Source organism: Kogia breviceps, chromosome 15, assembly GCF_026419965.1.
Source record: "Kogia breviceps isolate mKogBre1 chromosome 15, mKogBre1 haplotype 1, whole genome shotgun sequence".
NCBI classification, from domain to species: Eukaryota; Metazoa; Chordata; class Mammalia; order Artiodactyla; family Physeteridae; genus Kogia; species Kogia breviceps.
In genome coordinates, this window is record NC_081324.1 from 919,498 (window position 1) to 941,941 (window position 22,444).

The 22,444-nt window shown below is 40.8% G+C and overlaps 1 protein-coding gene across 6 annotated transcripts in view; it reads right to left on the reverse strand.

Annotated features, from left to right (window-relative positions):
• Nucleotides 1-22,444, reverse strand: part of ATP9B (ATPase phospholipid transporting 9B (putative)) — a 205,300-nt gene that overhangs the window by 140,369 nt on the left and 42,487 nt on the right. For 2 of the 6 annotated variants that reach the window (XM_059040457.2, XM_067015933.1), the window contains 2 exons: nt 14,072-14,130; nt 6,554-6,605 (listed from right to left, as the gene is read on the reverse strand). In XM_059040457.2, the coding sequence (XP_058896440.1) occupies nt 6,554-6,605; nt 14,072-14,130 (111 nt within the window). Of the gene's footprint in view, nt 1-6,553; nt 6,606-14,071; nt 14,131-16,693; nt 16,981-17,539; nt 17,559-22,444 lie in introns of those variants that run through there. The other 4 variants (XM_067015937.1, XM_067015934.1, XM_067015935.1 and 1 more) reach the window with 4 other exon arrangements.

Consider the following 22,444-nt stretch of genomic DNA (forward strand, 5'->3'; position numbering starts at 1 on the left):
CAATCCTCTAGCGATTTTCAACCAAGGGCGATTTTGCCCCAGGAAGCGTCTGGAGACTTGGTTTTCACAGTAGGCGCTGGGGGTGGGGGCTGGGAGGCGCTCCTGGCACCCGGGGAGTCGAGGCCAAGAATACTGCTCAACACCCTGCAGTGCAGAGACCAGCCACCGCAACAAAGAAACACCAAGCCCCAAACGTCAACAGTCCTGAAGGCAGGGCAAAAATTAAAAGCTGGTGTCGCAGTGGGAAGAGCCAGTCTTGGGCTGAGCACCACCTAATAATCCACTCACTGATGCTCCCTGTCCACTTACTTCACCTCATTAAGGTTTCCATGTGCACAGCGGAAAAACTAAGACTTACTTTGGAGTGGTGGTGTAAAATTTAGAGGAAAATCTATTAAAATCTGCCAGCGAATGGTATACACCAGGAACTTATTAATCACTTAGCTAATTATTTCTCAAATTTGGGGAACTAGCTAAGGTAGCTATGTAAGAACACATCTTTACACAGCTTAGTCCAGTGCACCTTTTGCACAATGTTCTAAAACTAAAATGGGTCCGTGCAAATCCACGTCCACCCCAGAGGAAATGGACCCCTGCACATCTGTAAGCATTTCCTTGCTCTCGTACTCCGCGTAAATACCAAATACTTTTCTCTTGGAGCCAATGCACTTTCAGCTAATTACAGCCACCAGCAATTCAGTATCTGAAATGCGCCCCACTGATTCCTTAACCAAGTACGTTTAATCCTTCTAACTGCCGATGGCACAGGCATTAGTGTTGCCAACATGAATCCAGGAGATTCATACAGGTGAAGTCACTTCTGTAAGACATAATAAGATAGAGAGCTAAGAAAAGATTTTTCAATCACCTATTTTATCAGTTAAAGATATATCTATGAGACCTTCATCTGATTTCATGCACTTTGAAAAATATATCTAGTTATGTAAATAAATTTTGTTATGTATTATTTGTCAAAAGATTTATGATAAGGAGAATAACTGGTTTCAACTAAAAAGGAGTACAAGGAAATTTGCAGTACCCATGATTTTACACTTAAATCTTTTTCTCAAGATTGATTTTTTTTTCCACAAATATATGTATGCATGGTTATATATATCTGTATGTGTGTGTTTTATAAAGTATAAAAGCAACTTAAAAGGGACTGGATTCTAGATTCTGCATGACACATACTTGGAGACATCAATGCCAACAGCTCTTCTCCAGGTTTGCTTTCTAACATAGAAAATAAGAAAAGGTGAGAATATCTACAGTCTCTTAAATTTCAAACATTATGTGTTCCTAAAAGTGAAACTAATACCTTATCTAGATGTCTCTAAACTTATTAAACACTGGAAACAATATACTTGCCATTCTTAAAAGTAAAAGGATATGCCTCATGTTAAATAATTACACGCTATTTTTAAAATTTAGAGGAAACTGACATATTACGTACCTTCAAGTACAGTTACATTACTAGGCTCACAGTAACTGATATGATTTAAAGAGAGAGACAGAGAGAAAGACAGAGAGAGGGAATGAACCGCAGCAAAATGAGAAGTATGGCCCACGCGACTTGCCTTACGCGAAGGATATCTAGTAATTTTCTAACAGTGAGCACTGGCTACAAGTGCTGTCAGTTAAGGCTCCGTAAACATGAATTATTAAATGGTCTGCTTATATCCTATTACTGACTTCTTATGAATACTTGATTTTATTTGGTATAATTGACAAGAGTTGACAGCAAAGGACAGGTTTAATGACAATCAAATGAAGATCAACTCATGTATATGTCACCTAGGAGAGCCGCATCAAGTGGTGATAAAGTAATTGATGGGACACCGTGAGCCAGGGCACATGAGTCTGTCATATGTCGTAATAAGTTACCCTGTAATATTAGCAGACTGCCTGCAACAGCTCACAAATCCAATAGGTCTGAAAGAGACAGGCTACAGTATGTGCCCAAGAAAAGAAAAATAGACATTGACTTCGCATATGTAACACCAGATCGTTTGCCATTAAACTTAATTTCTAAATCATTTATATGACTTAATGACTCTGCATGAAATTTTTAAGCTGGTGGCGAGATGAATAGCACCACAGAGAGAATGTGGATGAGAACAGTGTCATTTACCTGCCCCTCGCCCACTAACAAGTGACAGCTGAGCTACTGTAATATGTCCCGAACACTTACACGATAATGTCATCACTTAGGAGACAAGTGAAAAAGATATTGGCATTTATAAGAGATTGATGAAAATTAGTTCTAAAGCATTAATTTCTCTTAATACCACTGAAAGAATTGTGTGCGTTCAGGAGATATTTGATCTGAATTAAGAAACTGATGAAGCAATTGATTAATTGGAATTTAAGCCATCAGTCACCAGATCCATCAACAGCTTCATTTACATTCTAAACAATCAACTGACGGCCCAATAGAATACCCTGTATTAATACACAGTCGATATGATGCCGCGAAGAGACTCGCTGAGCTGTGCTGACAAACGCCCAGTGGCTATTGTCCAAACTCAATATGCTGCGTAGATTTAAGACTTTCATACTGGCTAGGGTTTAGAGATTCTTACTATAACAGACAATGTATTATCAGGGTTTTCTGAACTGAAACTGAAAAATAATAAAGTAATATTAACAGCGTTAGCAGATACACAAAAAATTCTAAACACGTATGTTTAAAAACAAGGCTTTAATTTGAAACCTTAAATAATTATGTAAAGTCACACAAACAGAATTTCTAAAGCTAAGAATCCTTGATTGAAAGCAGTGTTATGACACATTTTATACAGCTGGGAAGCTGTCTGGTCCATTTTATAAAGAGAAGAAAAATATCATGAACCAGTAATCTGACATTTTAGTATCTCCATAAGAGTAACAGTAATTGTTTTAACAATTTAAATTTGACAGAAAAAAATCATAAAACTGAGGAATATAACAGAACCACAGGTTAAAACAGATGACAGTAAGGTCCTAAACTTGGAGCCATTAATAACCTTCCAGGAATAAGTTAAATAATAAAAATTTAGCATACATGTATATTATGTACAGTTTTCTGAGGAACAAAGTGATAATCCTTAAGATTCTCAGAAAGACCCATGACCTCCAAAATATTAAATATCATTACCCTACAGAGAGAAACTGTCTCTACAACACAGAATACAAAGCAAAATTTGAGGGAAAAAAAATTTAACATAATCATTTTGGATATAACGTTATTTATCTGTAGTTGGCACATCGGAGAGTATCTCACTTGCCTAGTGCTCTAATATCCTCTTCACGTTCTGCGATCTTATGACGCCGTAACAATGATACGGCGGCTGAAGAACAATTTCTAAAACTTCAGCAAACATTTACTAGCCCTCAGATTCTTCCTCTGAAAAATGGACATTTCTAACAATCTTCCAGCTTTAAAGAGATGGATTTTGTTCACATTTTATCTCCTAACATCATCTGTATACTCTATTTCTTCTAAGTGAATTACCTAAAGCCATTTCCACATTGAGCATAATATTCTTAATCTTACATATATTCCTACCATGATCACTACAAGGGCAATTAAATGTAAGAGCATCTCCCGGGATTTCCCTGGCAATCCGGTGGTTAAGAATCCGTGCTTCCGGTGTAGGGCACACGGGTTCGATCCCTGGTCGGGGAACTAAGATTCCGCATGCCGAGTAGTGCAGCCAAAAAAGAAAAAAAAAAGTATCTCCCAAATGCAAACTTTTTGTTATTCATTATACTGCATACATTTACAAACAAAGACAAAGAAATCATAAATAAGTAGGGATGGCAGTGTAAAAATCTCTGAAAACCCATTCCTCCATAACTGCAATGAGAACATAAGCAAAAATTGTCTAAAGCAACTTTTTCAAAACTCTGGAAAATAATCAGACTTGCAACAATCCCAGGTGCATTTATTCAAGAAACACGGCTAAACCTAGCTATGAGTGAGATGTGTGGTGTTTTGACTTGTCCCTTTTCCAGTGCCCTGCTCCCAGTCAAACTCCACAGTAGCTGAGAAAACCAACGATCTGGTAGCCACTGAGGGGAACATACCAGGGCTGGGGCCCCCCAAACCCCGTGCCCAGACGACTGTAACCACCTGACCAGGCAGGGCTTGTCTGGATTTGACTCAACCCACAGCTCATTCACTGAGAATGTGTTTTCCCTGGAATGTTTGTCAAAAACAAACAGTGGCCATTGTTTAATGTCACGGCTACCTTGGGTGGTGGTTAAAGCTGGAGTAAACAACAAGCTGACCAAAAAAATTTAAAAGAAAAGCTGAAAAATCAGATAGCAAGGGGCAAAAGCTCTATCATATTCCTGAGAGCCTAGAAGGCCACCTGCCAGTGCGGGGCTGCACACGATGCCCTTGAAAAACTGAGAGGCCCAAACCTCTCACGCTTGGCTGACTTTGATGCTCTGTCCAAGCAAGAGATGAAGGCAAAGGCAGAGTTCTAACTGCCCACCACAGCTCTACAGGTGTTAAGGGGGGAACACTAGCTATTTGTAGAAGATACACCTTGCAACTCTGGTACTTAATGACACTTCTCTGTCAGAGTCCACCTGGTGACAGAACGGGAGGGGAGTCTGTTCCACACAGTCATTAAGGAACCTAAACCGAGGGAAGCTCTGCCATCTTCAACAGGCAGCTTCCAAGGTTACCCTGGTCACGGACACATAGCCGGTACAGGGAAAGCCGAGGCTGGAAGCGGTACACACGACCTTCAGCCACCATCCTCCGGCCACACCTCAGGGCATGGCCCCATCTAACTAGACAGGAAAGGGAAATGGACTGGAAAAGTAGTTCTCCAGTCTCCACCCCAGCGGACAAACAGAACCATCCATTAAATAGCACACGATAAAGTGAGGGTATCAAGTGTACAGCGGTTACTTGATTATTAGGTGTAACTGAATTCTTCTGTTAATGGCAGCCTCACCTTAGGATGTAAATAATCGTAACTGCAGCTGGTGAAAAGAGAAAACATTTTTCCTCTCTCTCATGACTTAAAACGTCCTTTTAAAAGAACGCTGTTTAGGGACTTTCCTGGTGGTCCAGTGGTTAAGACTCCTCGCTCCCAACACAGGGGGCCCGGGTTTGACCCCTGGTCCCGCCTGCCACAACTAAGACCTCGCGTGTGGCAATGAAGACCCCGCATGCCGCAAATAAGACCCAGCACAGCCAAATAAATAAAATTTTTTAAAAATACAAAAAAAAAAAAACAAAAAACCCCACTATTTATAAATGGAGAAGAAACTAAGTCAACAACTCTCAATTTTAACCATGTCCTGTCTAGAGTTTTCATGCTATAAATAATAATACATATGCTGAGCTTCCCATAAAAATATTGCTCATTTACGCAACAAAGTCAGAAATATAAGGCAGAAGGAACTTTGGATATTACCTGACAAACCTCTCGTCATTTTAGAGATGATGAAAATGTATGACCACGTGGCTAGGGCATATAATTAGAAACTGGTCAAAGCAGACTAGATTTTCGGTTTCCTGATTTCCAACCAATGGATTTTTTCTCCTTGACCACATGAGGCTTCCTCCTCATTACCCCTTTTGCACCTTCCTCTTATTGTTTAAAGCTCTGGTCATATAAGTATCATTTTTTCTGTGAAGCCCATTTCAACTCACCTAGGCAAATTGTCTGTTCCCTCCCATTACCCCCACATGTCTTTTATTTATTTATTTGTTTGTTTGTTTATTTTTGGCTACATTGGGTCTTCGTTGCTGCGCGTGGGCTTTCTCTAGTTGCGGCAAGCAGGGGTTACTCTTTGTTGTGGTGCGTGGGCTTCTCATTGTGGTGGCTTCTCTTGTTGCAAAGCACGGGCTCTAGGCACACGGGCTTCAGCAGTTGTGGCTCGCGGGCTCAGTAGTTGTGGCTCGTGGGCTCCAGAGCACAGGCTCAGTAGTTGTGGTGCACGGGCTTAGTTGCTCCGCGGCATGTGGGCTCTTCACACGCCAGGGCTCGAACCCGTGTCCCCTGCATTGGCAGGAAGATTCTTAACCACTACTCCACCAGCAAAGCCCTCCACATGTCTTTTAATATTCATACTATCTATACAATCAGAGTATTGCTAATCGTCAATGTGTGTACTTCCATAAATAAGTAGATCATGAACTCTCTGAAGAGAGCAACTTGGTTTTACTCCCTTTTGTATTCTAAGCAACAGGTAGCACCTGGCACATAGTAAGTGCTAAATAAATGTTTGCTGAATGAGAAATAAAACTGCAAATGCAGAATAGCAATCAAGTTTTGAGGAACATCACCATCTATTTAGATATCAAAAGGGATTTGAATGAAAACATTCACTTGATATAGGAAAGGATATTTTTTAAGCCAACATATTATACAGTAAAATCATTTTTTTAAACATAAACAGTTAAATGTGATTTAGAAATTAATTAATTCAATATATTATCATTCAAAGAAGAATTCTTACAAGAATAAATTTAACTTTTATCTTTCAAAATGAAAATTAAACTGCCATAATACCAATCCATCAGCAATAAAAATAAAATTAAAAATACCTGCTTTTTCTGATGTCCTAAGAAATACCATGTCCGATGGAATTCTTTGATTCTGCAGAGTAATATAAAATATTAATTATCTATATGCAAGCTTACAAATTAACACAATTCCATTCCAAAGGAGAAATAGCTCCTAAAAACAACTAAAATAATGTTATATTTCAACTCTATGCTGAAACTATTAACATTCATAATTTGTATAATAAAAATGAATATTTTAACTCATATTTTAGTTAGACCTCTAAGTTTTTTTACCGCATCAATGAACCATGTAAATGGCATTTAGTGATGACCTGAAAACTACTTCATTTCCTGAAAAATGTTAAACATTACCATTTCTGTGGCCTCTGTTGTACCTCAACTCACACGTACAATATAATAGTTACTGCCTTATAAAAAAATTATGTCTTCCCTATCAGACTAAATGACCTGGAAAGTGAGGACAGTGTTCTTCCAACACCTAACACAAAACAGAGCATATCGAAAACGAAACACTTAATAAATGTTGAATGAAAGAATAAATGTAAAATTGAGCAAACAAAACCCCACAAATTTGAGGAGATATTCTTTTTACAAAGCAGAAAAAGAGAAAAGCTCAAAGGTCACTATTCATACATTTATTTAATCACTATTACTAATATTAGTATTAGTATTACTAATAATTAGCATTAATTAATTAGTTGGGAAAGCTATACAAACAGAGAAAAATATAATTACAATAAGAATACTTCACATAGTTTCATGAATTATTTATATTCTTTAAGACCTAAGTAAAGATTTATCTACACACAGTAAAGAAATGAACTACTTGTCAGTCAGCAAGCAACAAAAACAAACATAAGTTGTTAAAGCTGAAAGAAGATATGCTGTAGAATAGAGCTACTTATTTCTAACATTTCTTTAGGCAATTGTTAAGATCTAAAGAACCTTTAGGTGAAGGGGGAAATCACAATGGAAACTAGAAAATATTGTTAATGAAATGGTAATAAAAACTCAACATATCAACATATCATGTGTGGAACATAGCCGAAGTTAGGAAAATGATAAGAGGAAAATATACATGATTAAACTGCATACAACACAAAAGGGAGGCTAAAAATATACAAAGGACTAAATATCCATTTGAAAGCAGGAAAAAAAACCCAGCCAATAAATCCTGAAGAAAGAACAAGGATGTAAACAAATATAAGAGCACACTTAATGACACAGAAACCAAAAACATGCATACCAGTAACAAACAGCAAGAAGGTAAATATTTCTTTAAATATGCCCATTTCGGCAATAAGAAAAAACTAGCACTAGAATAAAACTGATAAAAGATGCGCAAGTCTTCTAAACAAAAAACTGTAAAACATTTACTGAAAGAAATTAAATGAAGCCTAAGGAAATAGAAAACACCATGTTCTGAAATTAGAATATACAGTATTGCAAAGATGTGAAGTGCGCATCCACTGACCTACACATTCAACACAAACCCAATCAAAATCTTAACATGTTTTTTGGTGGGAAATGACAAGATATTCCTAATATTTACAGGGAAATGCAAAGGCCAAGAATGACTAGACAAGTGTGAGAAACAACATGGAGAGCTGTCTGTACAATATAACAAAACTAAATATTAAAACAGAATAATTAAGACAAGATGGTATTCCACTAAGATGCATGATTATATTAAGGTAAAAGCAGAGAATACAGAAGTTGGCCCACACATCCATGGGCACCAGATTTATGAGAAAGTTGGCACTGCAGACATCTTTTCAATAAACAGTGCTGAGAAAACTAGATACCCATGGGCGATGAGAAGAGATAACACCTGGCCTCTACTTCGGTCGAAACACGAAAATCTATTCCAAACGAATTATACTTCTAAATGTCAAAGTCAGGGACTCCCCTGGTAGCGCAGTGGTTAAGAATCCGCCTGCCAGTGCAGGGGACACGGGTTCAAGCCCTGGTCCGGGAAGATCCCACATGCTGCGGAGCAACTAAGCCCATGCGCCACAACCATGGAGCCTGGGCTCTAGAGCCTGCGAGCCACAACTACTGAGTCCATGTGCCACAACCACTGAAGCCTGGGTGCCTAAAGCCCGTGCTCCGCAACAAGAGAAGCCACCGCAATGAGAAGTCCACACACCGCGATGAAGAGTAGCCCCCACTCACCGCAACAAAGACCCAACGCAGCCAAAAATAAATAAATAAATAAATAAATAAAAATGTTTAAAATGTCAAAGTCAAAACAATAAAACCTAAAAGATAATACAGAAGAATATTTTCATGACTTTTTGGTAGGAAGAGATTTCTTAAACAATACTCCTTCCCCCTACCACCACAAATTTACAAAAAAAAAAAACGTATTAGAGATGAAAAGATCAGTAAGGTTGACTTCATTAAAATTTTTCTTTGAATGATAATATATTGAATTCATTAAGCATCTCTGTTCCACAAAGCACACTAGGAAGGAAAAGATATTCACAACATAAAACTAACAAAGGACTCCCATCCAGAATACTTGAAGGCCTGCAAACTGTTAAGAAAGGAGAACTCTGAAGAAAAACAGCAAGAGATTCTCACAGGCGTTTCCCAAATCAGAAGGATTTCCAAAATCATATGAAAACGTGTCCAGCTTTGTTGGTCTTTACAGAAATGCACATTAAAACCACAACCACTATGTACAATTTGGAAACGGTAAATTTCAAAGGTTGGCAATGCCAAGCGTTGGCAAACGTGAAGGAATGGGAACTCTTACTCACTGCTGATCTGAGTACAATTTGATACATCACTCTGCAAAATCATTTGCAGTAAGTACTCAAGTGCAACATACACACTCACCCCCAAATCCAGCAAGTCCACTCCTCAGTACACATGCAACAGCAACGTGTGCACGTGTGAGCCAGAAGACACGGTCAAGTATGACTCAGAGGTATCATTCTTCACAGGCAAAACTTAGAAGCAACCCAAATACCCACCAACAGCAGAATGGATAAAAGGCATCCTATGTAACCACAAAATGAATGAATTCCAGCTGCACACAACAAAATGAAGACTCCCATAATCAGTACTGGGTCAAAAATAAGCACCCACCCAAACACAGCCCCATCCCACTGAATTTTCTAGGCACCCTTGTTGAAAATCTGTTAACCAGAAATTTAAGGCTTTATTTCTGGACTCTCAACGTTTAATTTATGCCAATTCCATACTGTCCTGATTAATGTTAACTTTGTAGAAAGTTCTGAAACGGAGAAGTGTGAGTACGCCAATTCTGTTCACATTTTTAAAAACTGCTTTGGCTATTCTGAATCTCTTGTATTTCCATATGAATTTTGGAATCAGCCTGCCAATTTCTGCGAGGAAGTCAGCTGGGATGTAAAGAGGGACAGCACTGAATCTGTAGATCGTTTTGTGAGCACTGCCATTTTAACACAGGAATACTTCTGACCCATGAACATGGGACGTTGTTCTCTTTATCCAGGTCTTCTTTCCTGTGTTTTAACGACGTTTTGTAGTTTTTCAAGGTACAAGTTTTGTTCTTTTAAGTTTATTCTTAACAATGATTTTATTTATAAGTATTTTATTCCTTTGATAATATCATACACGGAATTTTTTTCTTAATTTTAGACCATCACCCTTGATTCCCTTATGCTGTTTTATTTTCTATGAGGCATTAATAAATAAACTAGAAACTTCAAAATAATTACTGGATACTTTTTATTTTTCCCTCCTCTCAAGCCTCTGAGCAATACAGGAGCAGGGGCCTGTGTTCTCTTAACATGAAATTACCATGGTATGATGTACAGCACTTTCTTTGACCATGACCCGTGCAGGATATCTGAACTGTTTCTGATTTTTGGCTATCATGCATAGTGCAGGCATAAACATTCCTGTTCAAGCTTTTGTGCCAATCTAAATTAATATTTACCTGTGATAAAGGTCTAAAAGATCAACTGCTGGGTCAAATGATAGTTGTATACTCAGTTTTTTAGCAGACTGTCTAATGATTTTCCAGAAGAGCTGTAACACTTGATATCCCCACATGAATTGTATGAGTGACCCACTGTCTTCACGTCGCCGCCAGCATCTGTGCTGTCACCATTTTTCACTGTAGCCATTCTGCTGTACGTGTAGCGATATCTCACTGTATTTTCATTTTCATTTCCAGATAACAAATGATGCTGAATAACGTCTCATATGCTTATTTTCTATCTGTATGTCTTCTTTGGCTAAATGTTCCTTTTTTTTTTTTTTTTTTGCCCATTTTCTAATTTGATTTTTTTAAATTGTTGAGTATTAAGAGTTTTTACATATTCTAGATACAAATCTTTGTGGATATATGGTTTACAAATATTTTCTCCCAGTCTGTTTTTCCACCATATTCACATGTTCTTTCACAAAGCACAGACTTTTAATTTTAATGCTGTAATCTATCAATTTCACCCTTATATGCATTGTGCTTTTGGTGTCAAGTCTAAAAGCTATTTTCCTACCCTAGATTCTGAATATTTTCTCCTGTTTTATTCTTTAAGTTTTACAGTTTTACATTATATATTTAAGTCCCTGGTCCACTTTGATTTAATATCTATATAAGGTGTGACATTTAGATTATGGTTCATTTTTTACCCATGGATGTACAAGAGTTCCAGCCTGTTTTGTTGAAAGGCTATCCATCCTCCATTTTAATTGCTTTTGCACTTTGTCAAAAACCACTTGAGCATATTTGGGTGGGTCTATTTCTGGGTTTTCCATTGATGTTTCATTATCTTTGTTTCTATCCTTCTTCTGCCCTACCAGGTTCATGTCAAAGACATACTTCTCCTAGGCTGAACTTGAACCTGGAGAACTAGGAGTCTAAACCCAGATGCATGAGCCCTGAAGGCCACATCGCCCTCTTTCCACTTTCTGTCCCAGGCCGCTGCTCGCCCATGTTCTACGGCTGCTGACATTTATAACGCTGAGCCGAAGCTGACTGGCACATGATTCTTTTAAAGGACCATAAAATGAATACCGATGTACTAATTGTAATTCCGTGTTAAGATAAAAAAATTACAACTATCCTATAACATAAAATCCACCATGGAAAGACCCAAACGTTCATTTATAAATAGGAATATGGTCAAATAAAAGAGAAATAGCTTTCTGGTTCGTGATAAGGATTCCCAGAACTCTTAAATAAAAAGTAGAAGGACAAAGCCATTTGTTAGCAGATCTCTGCTATTTCCTTATGATGATTATATCAACTGGCAAGAAAAAACTCTTTTACCACTACAAAAATCACAGAATTGGTTTGACAAATACCATGAATCTACTACTAAAACTTTATCATTTCCCAGTAGTTACTGGAACCTATGTTATCAAACTCCAGCATACTCAATGTCTTCCAGGAGAGTCAAATATATGAAAAATGTTTATATGAAAATGAAAGTACAGACGGCAATAGAAAAAACTACAGCAGGTAAGTGGTGCCTCCCCTAGTGTTTAGCGTGCAGCAGTGCTTCCTTCAGGCTAGTGAAAACATTTTAGAAGCCTTCCCTCTGGCTCCGCGGATGCCACACACACGCGCACGTGTGCGTAACACTGGTGCATCACCCACAACGTGCTATCCGCCGGACACTGAAATAACAAACACACACAGAGAGGTGCAGCGCACATCAAAGGGAAACCTTTTCCTGGATGTCTACAGGGGCCTATGTCACTCACCAATCTTCCTTACTGATGGAGAAGACAGCTGTGGGGCCAGAGAGACACTGAAGAGGAACACCCAGACACAGGTGTAGATCTCTCTTCCACACCTTCCTCTGTGACTAATGAGATGGCCAACCCAGTGAAAACGGGAGGAGCGAGGGAAAACAGGAGGCGGAGCGAACTGCTACGCCACACTCAACAGCAGAGGTAAGGGAAAAAAGGGTAAACAGGAAAGTTAAGGAGGAAACAAGAGAAGAAAGAATGAAAAGGCCAAACAGTACTCATTTGATTCACAGAGGGACTCTGTCCTAACCTTCAGCACAACAGAGCCGAGACAGCCTCCTACAGTCAAGAGGGAAACACGAGGGGTGAGGCATCGCTCTGGAGTCGAGGCCTCGGAGACTGCAACCCTTGCCCGCACTCACACCCTCTCCTTCCCCTCCTGCTGGCGGCCGTGGTGGGCTGCCCGGGGGCGAGGCCCATGCGGCCAGGAATGAGGGTGGCCTCAGGCCAAGAGCTCGTAGAACTGAGGCCCTGAGTCCAAAGAGGCACCAAGTCCTGCCAACAACCCCAAGAGCGAGGCTGACATCAGCGCCACCCCCGTGGAACGTGGAGGCGATGGCTGCTGGGGTGACACCTTGACACAACCTGACGGAGAGCCGTAAGGGGGCCCCAGAGCCAGGAGGTGCGGCCAGGCTGCATCCAGACTCCCGACCACAGAAACCTGAGAAAACCAATGCTGCTGTTCCTTACAACTTGCACCACAGTTTGTATGACTAACATAGGGCTCGGCCACCCCTCCTGTCAGCATTTGTCCTAGAGAGTCCTGCAAGGAGGTAGGTACCAGAACGTTCACTACAGCACTTCTCACTGCAGAAAAGAGCAATGGATCAAAAGTTAGTAACTTACAGTATCCGTATAACTGAATACTACGTACATAAGTTGCCAATCCGTATGTTTAATTCTCTCCTTTCTGTAGAATCAGACAGACACAGCCCCACACCTTCTCTGTGTACAGATTACCGCAGTGAGATGAAGACCGCTTTCCCCCCGAGGAGCAAGGCTCCCACCAAACCTCCCCAGGGGCGGCTCGGGCTGGGGATGTCCCATGGCTTCCCTTGGGGCTATCTGCCGGTACCAGGGGCTCACACTCCTCTGCAAGAGGCCTCATGAAAACCTCTCATTCTATATTTTTTTAAATGTTGTTCTAGAGCCTTAAAAAAGAAAAAGCAAAAAGACTATGCCCTCCGTCACTGTTACTTAGGAAGGCTGTGCGGGCAGAAAAGCTTCTCCGCAAAGGCAGACAGCCCAGCCCCCAGACCCCGGGCCAGTAGCGGCCTGCTGACGGCCATCGCTGACCACCGTGGGGTCTTTTAAATGGCTTCTTCCCACACTGACCTAAACTTTTTCTTTCCAATCCTCTTTTGTTTCCATTTACCTTTCCCTCGTTAAGTTTTTAAGCCATAAGAATTAATATCCAATAATTACATGTATGTCTGTAAAAGGAAGCTCTAGAAACTGAAACATATTCCATTGTAAATAGGTTCTAACTAATACAATTCTTTGGTCAAAAGATATAATTCGGATAATGCAACAATAAACAGTTAACATGTCTTATTTTAGACAAAATATGACTACCTACACACACTGAAATGTACTTTAGCAAAACAGACTACACAAAAACCTGTATTTTTTTCTTCACATATATCAAACCTTACACAAAGATGTTAAGATTTAAAATACATGTCTCAAACAATTTCCTTCAGATTCAAAAGTTACTTGCAATCAGGCTAAATGTTCATAACTGGCATATACATGTCTAAAATATATTAAAAATGCATCAACCTTTTCCACTATGATGAGGTCTCCAACTTGTATGTCTGAACTCTTAACTTGCACTTTACCTTAAAAAAAAGAAGAAGTATAATCAACTCACGGAAATAATAGCACATCAGAGTTAAACTTTCAGTTGATAAATAATACTTTAGAAATAACTTTGGGAGGAAAACATAACACTCTAGAAATGTATCTATACTTATATTTTCAAAATAAATTTATTTCAGGTAGACACAGTGGCTGAACATTTACTTCTAGTGGACTCCCAACTACAATAACGATCCCCCAGTGAAAGACGTGCGGGGACGGGGAAGAGGATTCCATCTGGAAAGTTCTTCCCCCATCCGCCATTATTTCAGGTCTGAGTCAAGTCACGGATGATCAAAAAAATCGCTAAATCAAGTAATTTGACGACTGAAGCTGAGTAACCTGCAGATGTAAAATCCTCACGTTAATATTGTGGGTGCCACTGATTGGCACATCAGCCACAGAAAAAAGAAACGAAGAGAATTACATGTAAAATCACCCTCCACTAGTAGCTTTACAGACACAGGTCAGGAGTGAAAACTAAGGTCTAGAGATTTACACAAGAAGGGAGGCTTCCACGTGGTATACTGTGTAAACTCTTGAACTGTCTCTCTAGTATCTAGTGCGTTGCGATCATTTACAAAATCTAACTCACAACATCTCCCTCATGTTAGCGCCACAGAGAGGAGGTGCAAGGCTGCCGCGGACAACGGGGGGCCACCCTCCTGAAGCGGCAACAAGACCTGGCTCGGCCCCGCCCCCTGCGCCCCTCGGAGTCTCTCCCCCCTCCCTCTCTCCCCCCTCCCTCTCTTGTTCCCCATCCCTCTGTCCCTCCCCCTTGTGAAACCAGCAACAGCCTCATGGATCTGCCTTTACATTTTTGTAACTACTGTTTGGACATGGGAAAAGGTCCACTGCTTTTACATGCGGTTTATTCTGAAAGCTAACAGAACAAGAGCTAAGTTCATATTACATTATCAAATACTAACATTACGAGTCATTACACTGACTTTTAGACCAATTCAACTTATTATAAAGCCTTATCTCCTAAATACCTCTTAAAGCAGCTGAGTTTCAATAGAACCATACCAGTTCCTAACAATTTGTTTTGAGGATATCAAAAAGGTTTGTAAATATTATATTTTTGCTGTTATATTTTTCCATGTTCCTCAATTATACAATAAATACATAAGGGCTGGAGTAACTTTTTAGGGGGGAGATGAAGCTACTTTTTATTCATACTATAAAATAGCAAAGTTCTTTAGAATTGCACGTGAAGCAAATCTTACGATATTTTCATAAGTGATAAGTATACATCAATTAGTAGCCAAAAAACATACTTGCAAAAGAATGTCTACTTTAAATCTTTTTTTTCATTTTCAGTTGGTCACTTCAAGCTTCAGGTCTGTATTCCCGCTATTATGTTTTTTATAGCTAAGCATCAGGCAGTAAAGACATATTACTGATCTCATACTCCCTGAGTATTAACTCAGCAGAATTCCTGTCTTATCATTTAATTTTATTTTCTCTCCTACTCTCCAATCCACTTTTCCTTCCTTCTGCTTTTTTTACATTTTCATAGACACATTTAAAAAAGAGAGGAAAAGAAATGGTGCAGTCATAAGATGTAGTAAATGTAAATAATTTTAAACTATTTTGAAACAAAGAAAATGCAACGTTTTTTGACTCCTTAGTCAAGATCTTACATTTCTGAGAGATTTATCATTCTCTCACATGGTAACAGACACAATTTATATTTAATAGCCTTTAATTTTTAGGCATTAATTGTGATCACTATTCATTTCTATGGAACTTACTAGCACTTGCATGTTTAAGTAAGACAGTTTACGGTAAAATGCACTGTTGAAAGTTCTCATCTCTTACACAATATTATACGAGAAGGCTAAACACAGCACAGTGTCAAATCAGTTTGATAATCTGCCTCACTTATCTGGTCAAAGTACACATTACTAAATTTTGAAGAATTGGTCAAATTGTTCAACAGTTCTGAATTCTCTAATAATTCTAATCTTGTGTTCAGGGCACCGCCTGCACTTCCTTTACAGCCTTTGTCACATGAACTCACGGACTTCTCTGCTCTCTTTCCCAAAGAACGGCGAAGGCATCGGACAGAAAAGATGGAGGAAAGCCACCCATTCCCCATGCACCCGTCCGGCACTGCCAGCCCAGCATCAGGACCTTCCGCAGCCTAATCGTCACAGTCCACGCCTCCACTAACGGCTTGATTTCTGGCCACCCTTCGTGAACTGAACTGACAGCTGATCCTAGGTAGCAACATACTAATATCAGAGTTGGAAGAGACTGCGAACAAGAGATAGTCCTTAAGTTTTAGAAGTCACAGTACATAGAAGACACACAACGGCCACCTGCTCTCACAAACCAATGGAACCATCAACAACACCAAGTGTTTATTGAACGGGCATTTAAAATTTAGTAACTTCAGAGCTACGCTTGATAGAAGCACGTTCTAAATATAGTAACAAAGGTACTTCAATGTGTACACCAGTACTTAAACCTAATGACAGTTTTCCTTAAAAATATCCTATTCCATTTACTGTCAAGTACGTACTCAGAAAGTCGTACCTTACCAGCCTTTTTCTTTGGATGAAATAGCGAATAGTGAATATTACCAAATAAGGTAACAGCAGTCCTTTCCTCTCTCTAAACTACTGCAGGTAAATCTTTCCATTAAATCCTTCTTCTAGCAATAAGCGTTCCCTGCCACTATGCCTCAGAAGTCGGATGGCTTATGAGCTCCTTCTCACGGTAGGCAAGCATCCGGCTCACTTGCCCCGTGAACCAAGTTTTATCGGCTCCTCCGAAGAGAGATCAAAAACCACGCCAAGAAACCCTCTTCTGCCCGCAGAGCGTGTGACCGCGCGCCCCGCCGACCCCTCTTCTGCCCGCAGAGCGTGTGACCGCGCGCCCCGCCGACCCCGCTTCTGCCCGCAGAGCGTGTGACCGCGCGCCCCGCCGACCCCGCTTCTGCCCGCAGAGCGCGTAACCGCGCGCCCCGCCGACCCCGCTTCTGCCCGCAGAGCGCGTAACCGCGCGCCCCGCCGACCCCTCTTCTGCCCGCAGAGCGTGTGACCGCGCGCCCCGCCGACCCCGCTTCTGCCCGCAGAGCGTGTGACCGCGCGCCCCGCCGACCCCGCTTCTGCCCGCAGAGCGTGTGACCGCGCGCCCCGCCGACCCCTCTCGCTGCCACTCGTCAGCGTCACCTGTAGAGACGAGACACAACTAAATGGTCGCCACTGTTAGTATTTTCTGAATTCAGCATAATTCCAAACTAACTAGTTGAAAAATTAAGCATTTGTTCATCCTCACCCCAAACCCTCCATTACTGGACGATTACTTAGAAGATAATCAAATCTGCAGCATGTATACACACCCTTCACAACTGATCTCAAATTAACTTTCCAACTTTCTCTGCGGTCAGTGTTCCCCTTTGCTCCTGCTCGATCCGAGCCTCGCACCTTGTCCTACAACCGTGTGAGGCCCGTGCTTATTCTGACAGCTTCTCGGCACTTGCTGTTCCTTTTGACTGAAAAACCCCTCCCTCCCCAGACCTCCTGATTACACAGCAAATATAAGGCCATGAAGCCGTCTGTAACCTGTATGAGCATCAGCAGGGTTTTATACACACGGCTACACAATGTGCTTAAGATGCTGTAATGCTACAAAATATTCCAACACCTGAGTGTCTAGCAGATTTCAGATCCTGTGCACTCTTAGGGCATTTAGTTTGTTCTTCGCAAATGCATATCCAAACTTACCCCATTTTAAAAGAACAGAAGGAGTTGATAACCATTCTACTCCTAATCAGTTAAAATGGGTCAGATGCCAGAATGGATTAAAGAGAGCATAACCGTAAAAACCACATCTAACTAGACACAACATTACCAAATAAGGATGAGACTGTATTAATTACTTATTTCCCAACAAAACACACACAAGGAGATAAGAGTGAGAGATAATTAAGCAACTTTTTAAAAAAGCACTTGATCGCATATAAGGAGCCCTCTAGAAAGAGGTCACTTCAGATGAACAGGTATTGCTTCCTGGGCAGACCACCACCTGTGACATCAGCAGGTTATCGAGCTTGTCTTTATTATTTGAGTGGGAATGGCATTCTCCCCCAACTCTCTCAACATCTTAAGTGGATGTGGAGGTACGAGCCTAACTTAAAACAGATTATGAAGCAAAGTGGGTAGTTGGGAAATAACTTTTATACTATACTATATTATATTATATCACATCGTATTATATTAAGAGAGAGACCTATACTCTGGAAAAAAATCCAAAATATTGCTGCAAGAAATTTTAAAACACCTAAATAAAGGAAGAGATATACCTCATTCATGGATCAGAAGGCTTCATACTATTAAAAAGTCAATTCTCCCCCAAATTTATCTATAGATTCAATGTAATCCCAATCAAAATCCCAGCGGGCTTTTTTTAAATAGAAATTAACAAAATGATTCTAAAAGTCACATGGAGGGACTTCCCTGGTGGCGCATGGGTTGAGAATCTGCCTGCCAACGCAGGGGACACGGGTTCGAGCCCTGGTCCGGGAAAACCCCGCATGCCGCGGAGCAACTAGGCCCGTGCGCCACGACTACTGAGCCTGCGCTCTGGGGCCCGCGAGCCACAGCTACTGAGCCCACGTGCCACAACTACTGAAGCACGCACGCCTAGAGCCCGTGCTCCACAACAAGAGAAGCCACCGCAATGGAAAGCCCGCGCACCACAGCGAGGAGTAGCCCCCGCCCACCGCGACTAGAGAAAGTCCGCACGTGGCAACAAAGAGCCAATGCAGCCAAAAATAATAAACAAATAAATAAATTTACAAAAGTCACATGGAAATACAAAGGATCTAGTCTAGCCAAAACAACTCTAAAAATGAAAAACAAACTCGGAGGGCAAACGCTACCGCTTTCAAGAATTATTATGAAACAACAGTAATCAAAAGAGCACTGTTTTAGCATAAAGAGAGACAAATAGGTCAACAAAGAGAGAGTCTAGAAATAAACCCACACATGAAAGACAACTACTTGTTGACAGAAGTGTAAGGCAATGTGGTGGTAAAGGGATCACTTTTTCAAAAACTGGTGCTAGAAACAACACGCACACCTTGTACCAGCACAAAACTTTACTCAAAAGACCTGTCATATAACGCAAATCGTAAAACTAAAAAACCTCTAGTAGAAGAAACATCGGAGAAATGAAAGTAACAGAAAATCTTTGTGCACGTGAGTTTAGGCAAAGAGCCCTCAGAGAGGACCCCAAAAGCCCAGGCATCCAAGAAAAAACGGGTACACGGCGCTTCATCAACTAGGACATCCAAGGGGCAAAAGGAACAGCACAAAGGTGTAAGATCAGTGCACTGGCGGTCGAAAAAGAGCCGCAGGCAGGTGCAAGAGGGAATAAGCTACAAAGGTAGGAAGGACTCTGATTCCAGGTCAAGTGGCCCCAAGGTTATGGGGGAAAAACAGCAAACATTTAGGAGAGCTGCAGGGGACGCAGGGCCGTCCGAGGAGAGGCACAGTGTAATGAAAGCAGGAAGGCACATCCAGAGGCGTCTGATGACGGGAAGGTTCAGGGGATGAAGAAAGCAGGATTCCAAAGGCGCGGTGAAAACAGGGCAAGGCTAAGAATGAACGTGTACGGAATCTGGTGGGGATTAAAGCGCAGAGGACGAAGAGTGATTTTACAGAGTCTGAGACACAAAGATGAAGGTCCCCTGAGGCCAGCCCTGGGGTGCACGGGCTGAGACTGCGCTCAGGCCAAGAGGCCCGGGGAGCCCGGGAGCCCATCTTGACCCCGGCTGAAGCTGGGCAGGGCACAGGCTCCCCCTTGACCTCGGCTGACAAAGTTGAAGGCGCCAGAGGAAGTCAGGATTAACTCAAGGGCACGCGGACACCCTTCCCCCACTACAGGCCGGGGACGTAAGTGGGAACAACACAGGCAACTTATAGTCTAGCAAGATTAAGTAAGGCAGCGTGAAATAAAACATAATAACAAGTGGACGGTATAATTACAGCCTAGGAAATAAGAAAAAAAAAGAAATAGGGGGTAAGAATTATACAGCATCTGGCCGAAAGTAACCAATTTTTACTCTTAAACATTCACTAGCAATAACCAAGGTATTATTTAATAACATTCTTAAGCAACAAAAAAAAATTAAGATGCTCAAATTAAACACAATCAATTCTTTTTCCTCTACTATCAGTAAAAAAAAAGAGCTGGAATAGCTTTGGGAGGAATACTGGAATAATGAAATACTACATTACGATAAGAAAGATGACTTAGAGAAAGCAGCAACTGCATAGACAATACGTAAAAGACACTAACGAGGGATTTTTAAATCTCTTGATTTTCAAGGAATGATTATTACTGACAAATGGAGTCAATTTCACTAAAAGATGACAAAATTTCATTAGACATTCCCTAAAAGTCTTTTTCACGTAAAAAACACAGAGTAAGAATGTTAACAACGGTGGGACAACACAGTGTTGATAATATGAATCAAAGATGCTAAAATACACAGGAATAAAGAACTTCTATACTCTGCACAGATAAGGCTCCTTTTTGGCAAGGAAACTGGACCACAAGAGACATGTAAATATGCAAGTGTTCTCTCTCACATTCTCTCACACACACACACACACACACACACGAACACACAAACACAGGTACTTTACATAAGGCTCAAGTCACAGACATTTTTCTCTCTCTCCTATGTTTGAATACTTGAAAACATGTTAAACGCCAGAACTGGTAAAAAGAAATAACTAAGGGACTTCCCTGGCGGCGCACTGGTTGAGAATCCGCCTGCCAACGCAGGGGACACGGGTTCGAGCCCTGGTCCGGGAAGATCCCACATGCCACGGAGCAACTAAGCCCGTGCGCCACAACTACTGAGCCTGCGCTCCAGAGCCCACGAGCCACAACTACTGAAGCCTGCGGGCCTAGAGCCCGTGCTCCGCAACAAGAGAAGCCACCGCAATGAGAAGCCCCCCACTCGCCGCAACGAGAGAAAGCCCACGCGCAGCAACGAAGACCCAACACAGCCAAAAATAATAAATAAAAATAAATAAATTCATTAAAAAATAAAAAAGAAATAACTAAGATATACTGGAAAACAATCATCACAAGCTGTATGAAGGACCCAGCAGCACAAAATTAATTCAAGTTTCATTTCTAAATATCAAGTTCCATGTTAGCTTTAGGTTTAAATTTGGGAAATACACTAATAGTGGCTGACATAACTTAGCCCTGCTGAGATCCGGCAGCTGATGAAAACACGAACAAATAAACGAAGACTTCTGAATCGATCCTATCTGCTAGAATACTGACTACATGAGCTCTTTAAAAAGCTTAGTTCGGGACTTATCCATGTTTGAATCTCATCAAGTTATCACGGTACCCAACACATAGTGGGTACTTAGTAAATATTTGTAGAAATGAATTGTGAACTAGCCACCTGGATGATTACAAACAAGGTATACAATCTATCCATGACTCCCTAGCAACAAGGGAAAAAAACAGCATTGTTTCCAAGAATCCAAAAGTAGAATGGCCACACAATTCAAACCCTTTGCAAAAGCTGCCAAGAAGTAGGAAAATCTATTTTGTTTTCTCTTCCTTACCTCTGCTTCTGGTGCTGTTCACTAGGAGATAATGACTAGCACAAGTAGTCATAAAGAGAAAGGAAGGAAGGTAGCAGCAACAGGTATGGAAAATTCCCATGCAAGAAAAGCAGCTTATCAGGCAATGAAAGAAAGAGCAAACTAAAAATCATTCAGTGTTCACTAAGGTCATATGCCAGAGTTAAAATACTCTCCGCTTCCACACACAGCACCTTCAAGACGTTAGCATATTTAACAGTGGAAGTGGCTTTCCTTTGCAAAAGACAAAAATAACAACACAGAACATTTTCTCAATGTATTTCTACAAGAATGTGCTTGAGAACTCTAGATATAAAAAGTTCACATGCTGCAAAATGATACAACAAACTACAATACATCACAGAAAGAAACCAATGCCATTCAAAACATAAATCTGAAACTATACTCAGTAATAGGCATACACATGCACTTTCTATATACTAAATTTTATTTATCAATCATTTACATCAGAATAACCAGCCAGAAAGCAATGTGCCACAGCTGAAAGAGCACTGAATTTGAGGTCAGAGGGTCCAGGTTCAAATACCTGGTTCAAATACTCTGCCAAGAAGGGTGGCAACTTAGGGCCGACTGTTGAGCATGAGTGGAGACCACACCAGCCACCCCTGGGCGGCGGTTATGTGAACGAGCACGGGGAACGTGC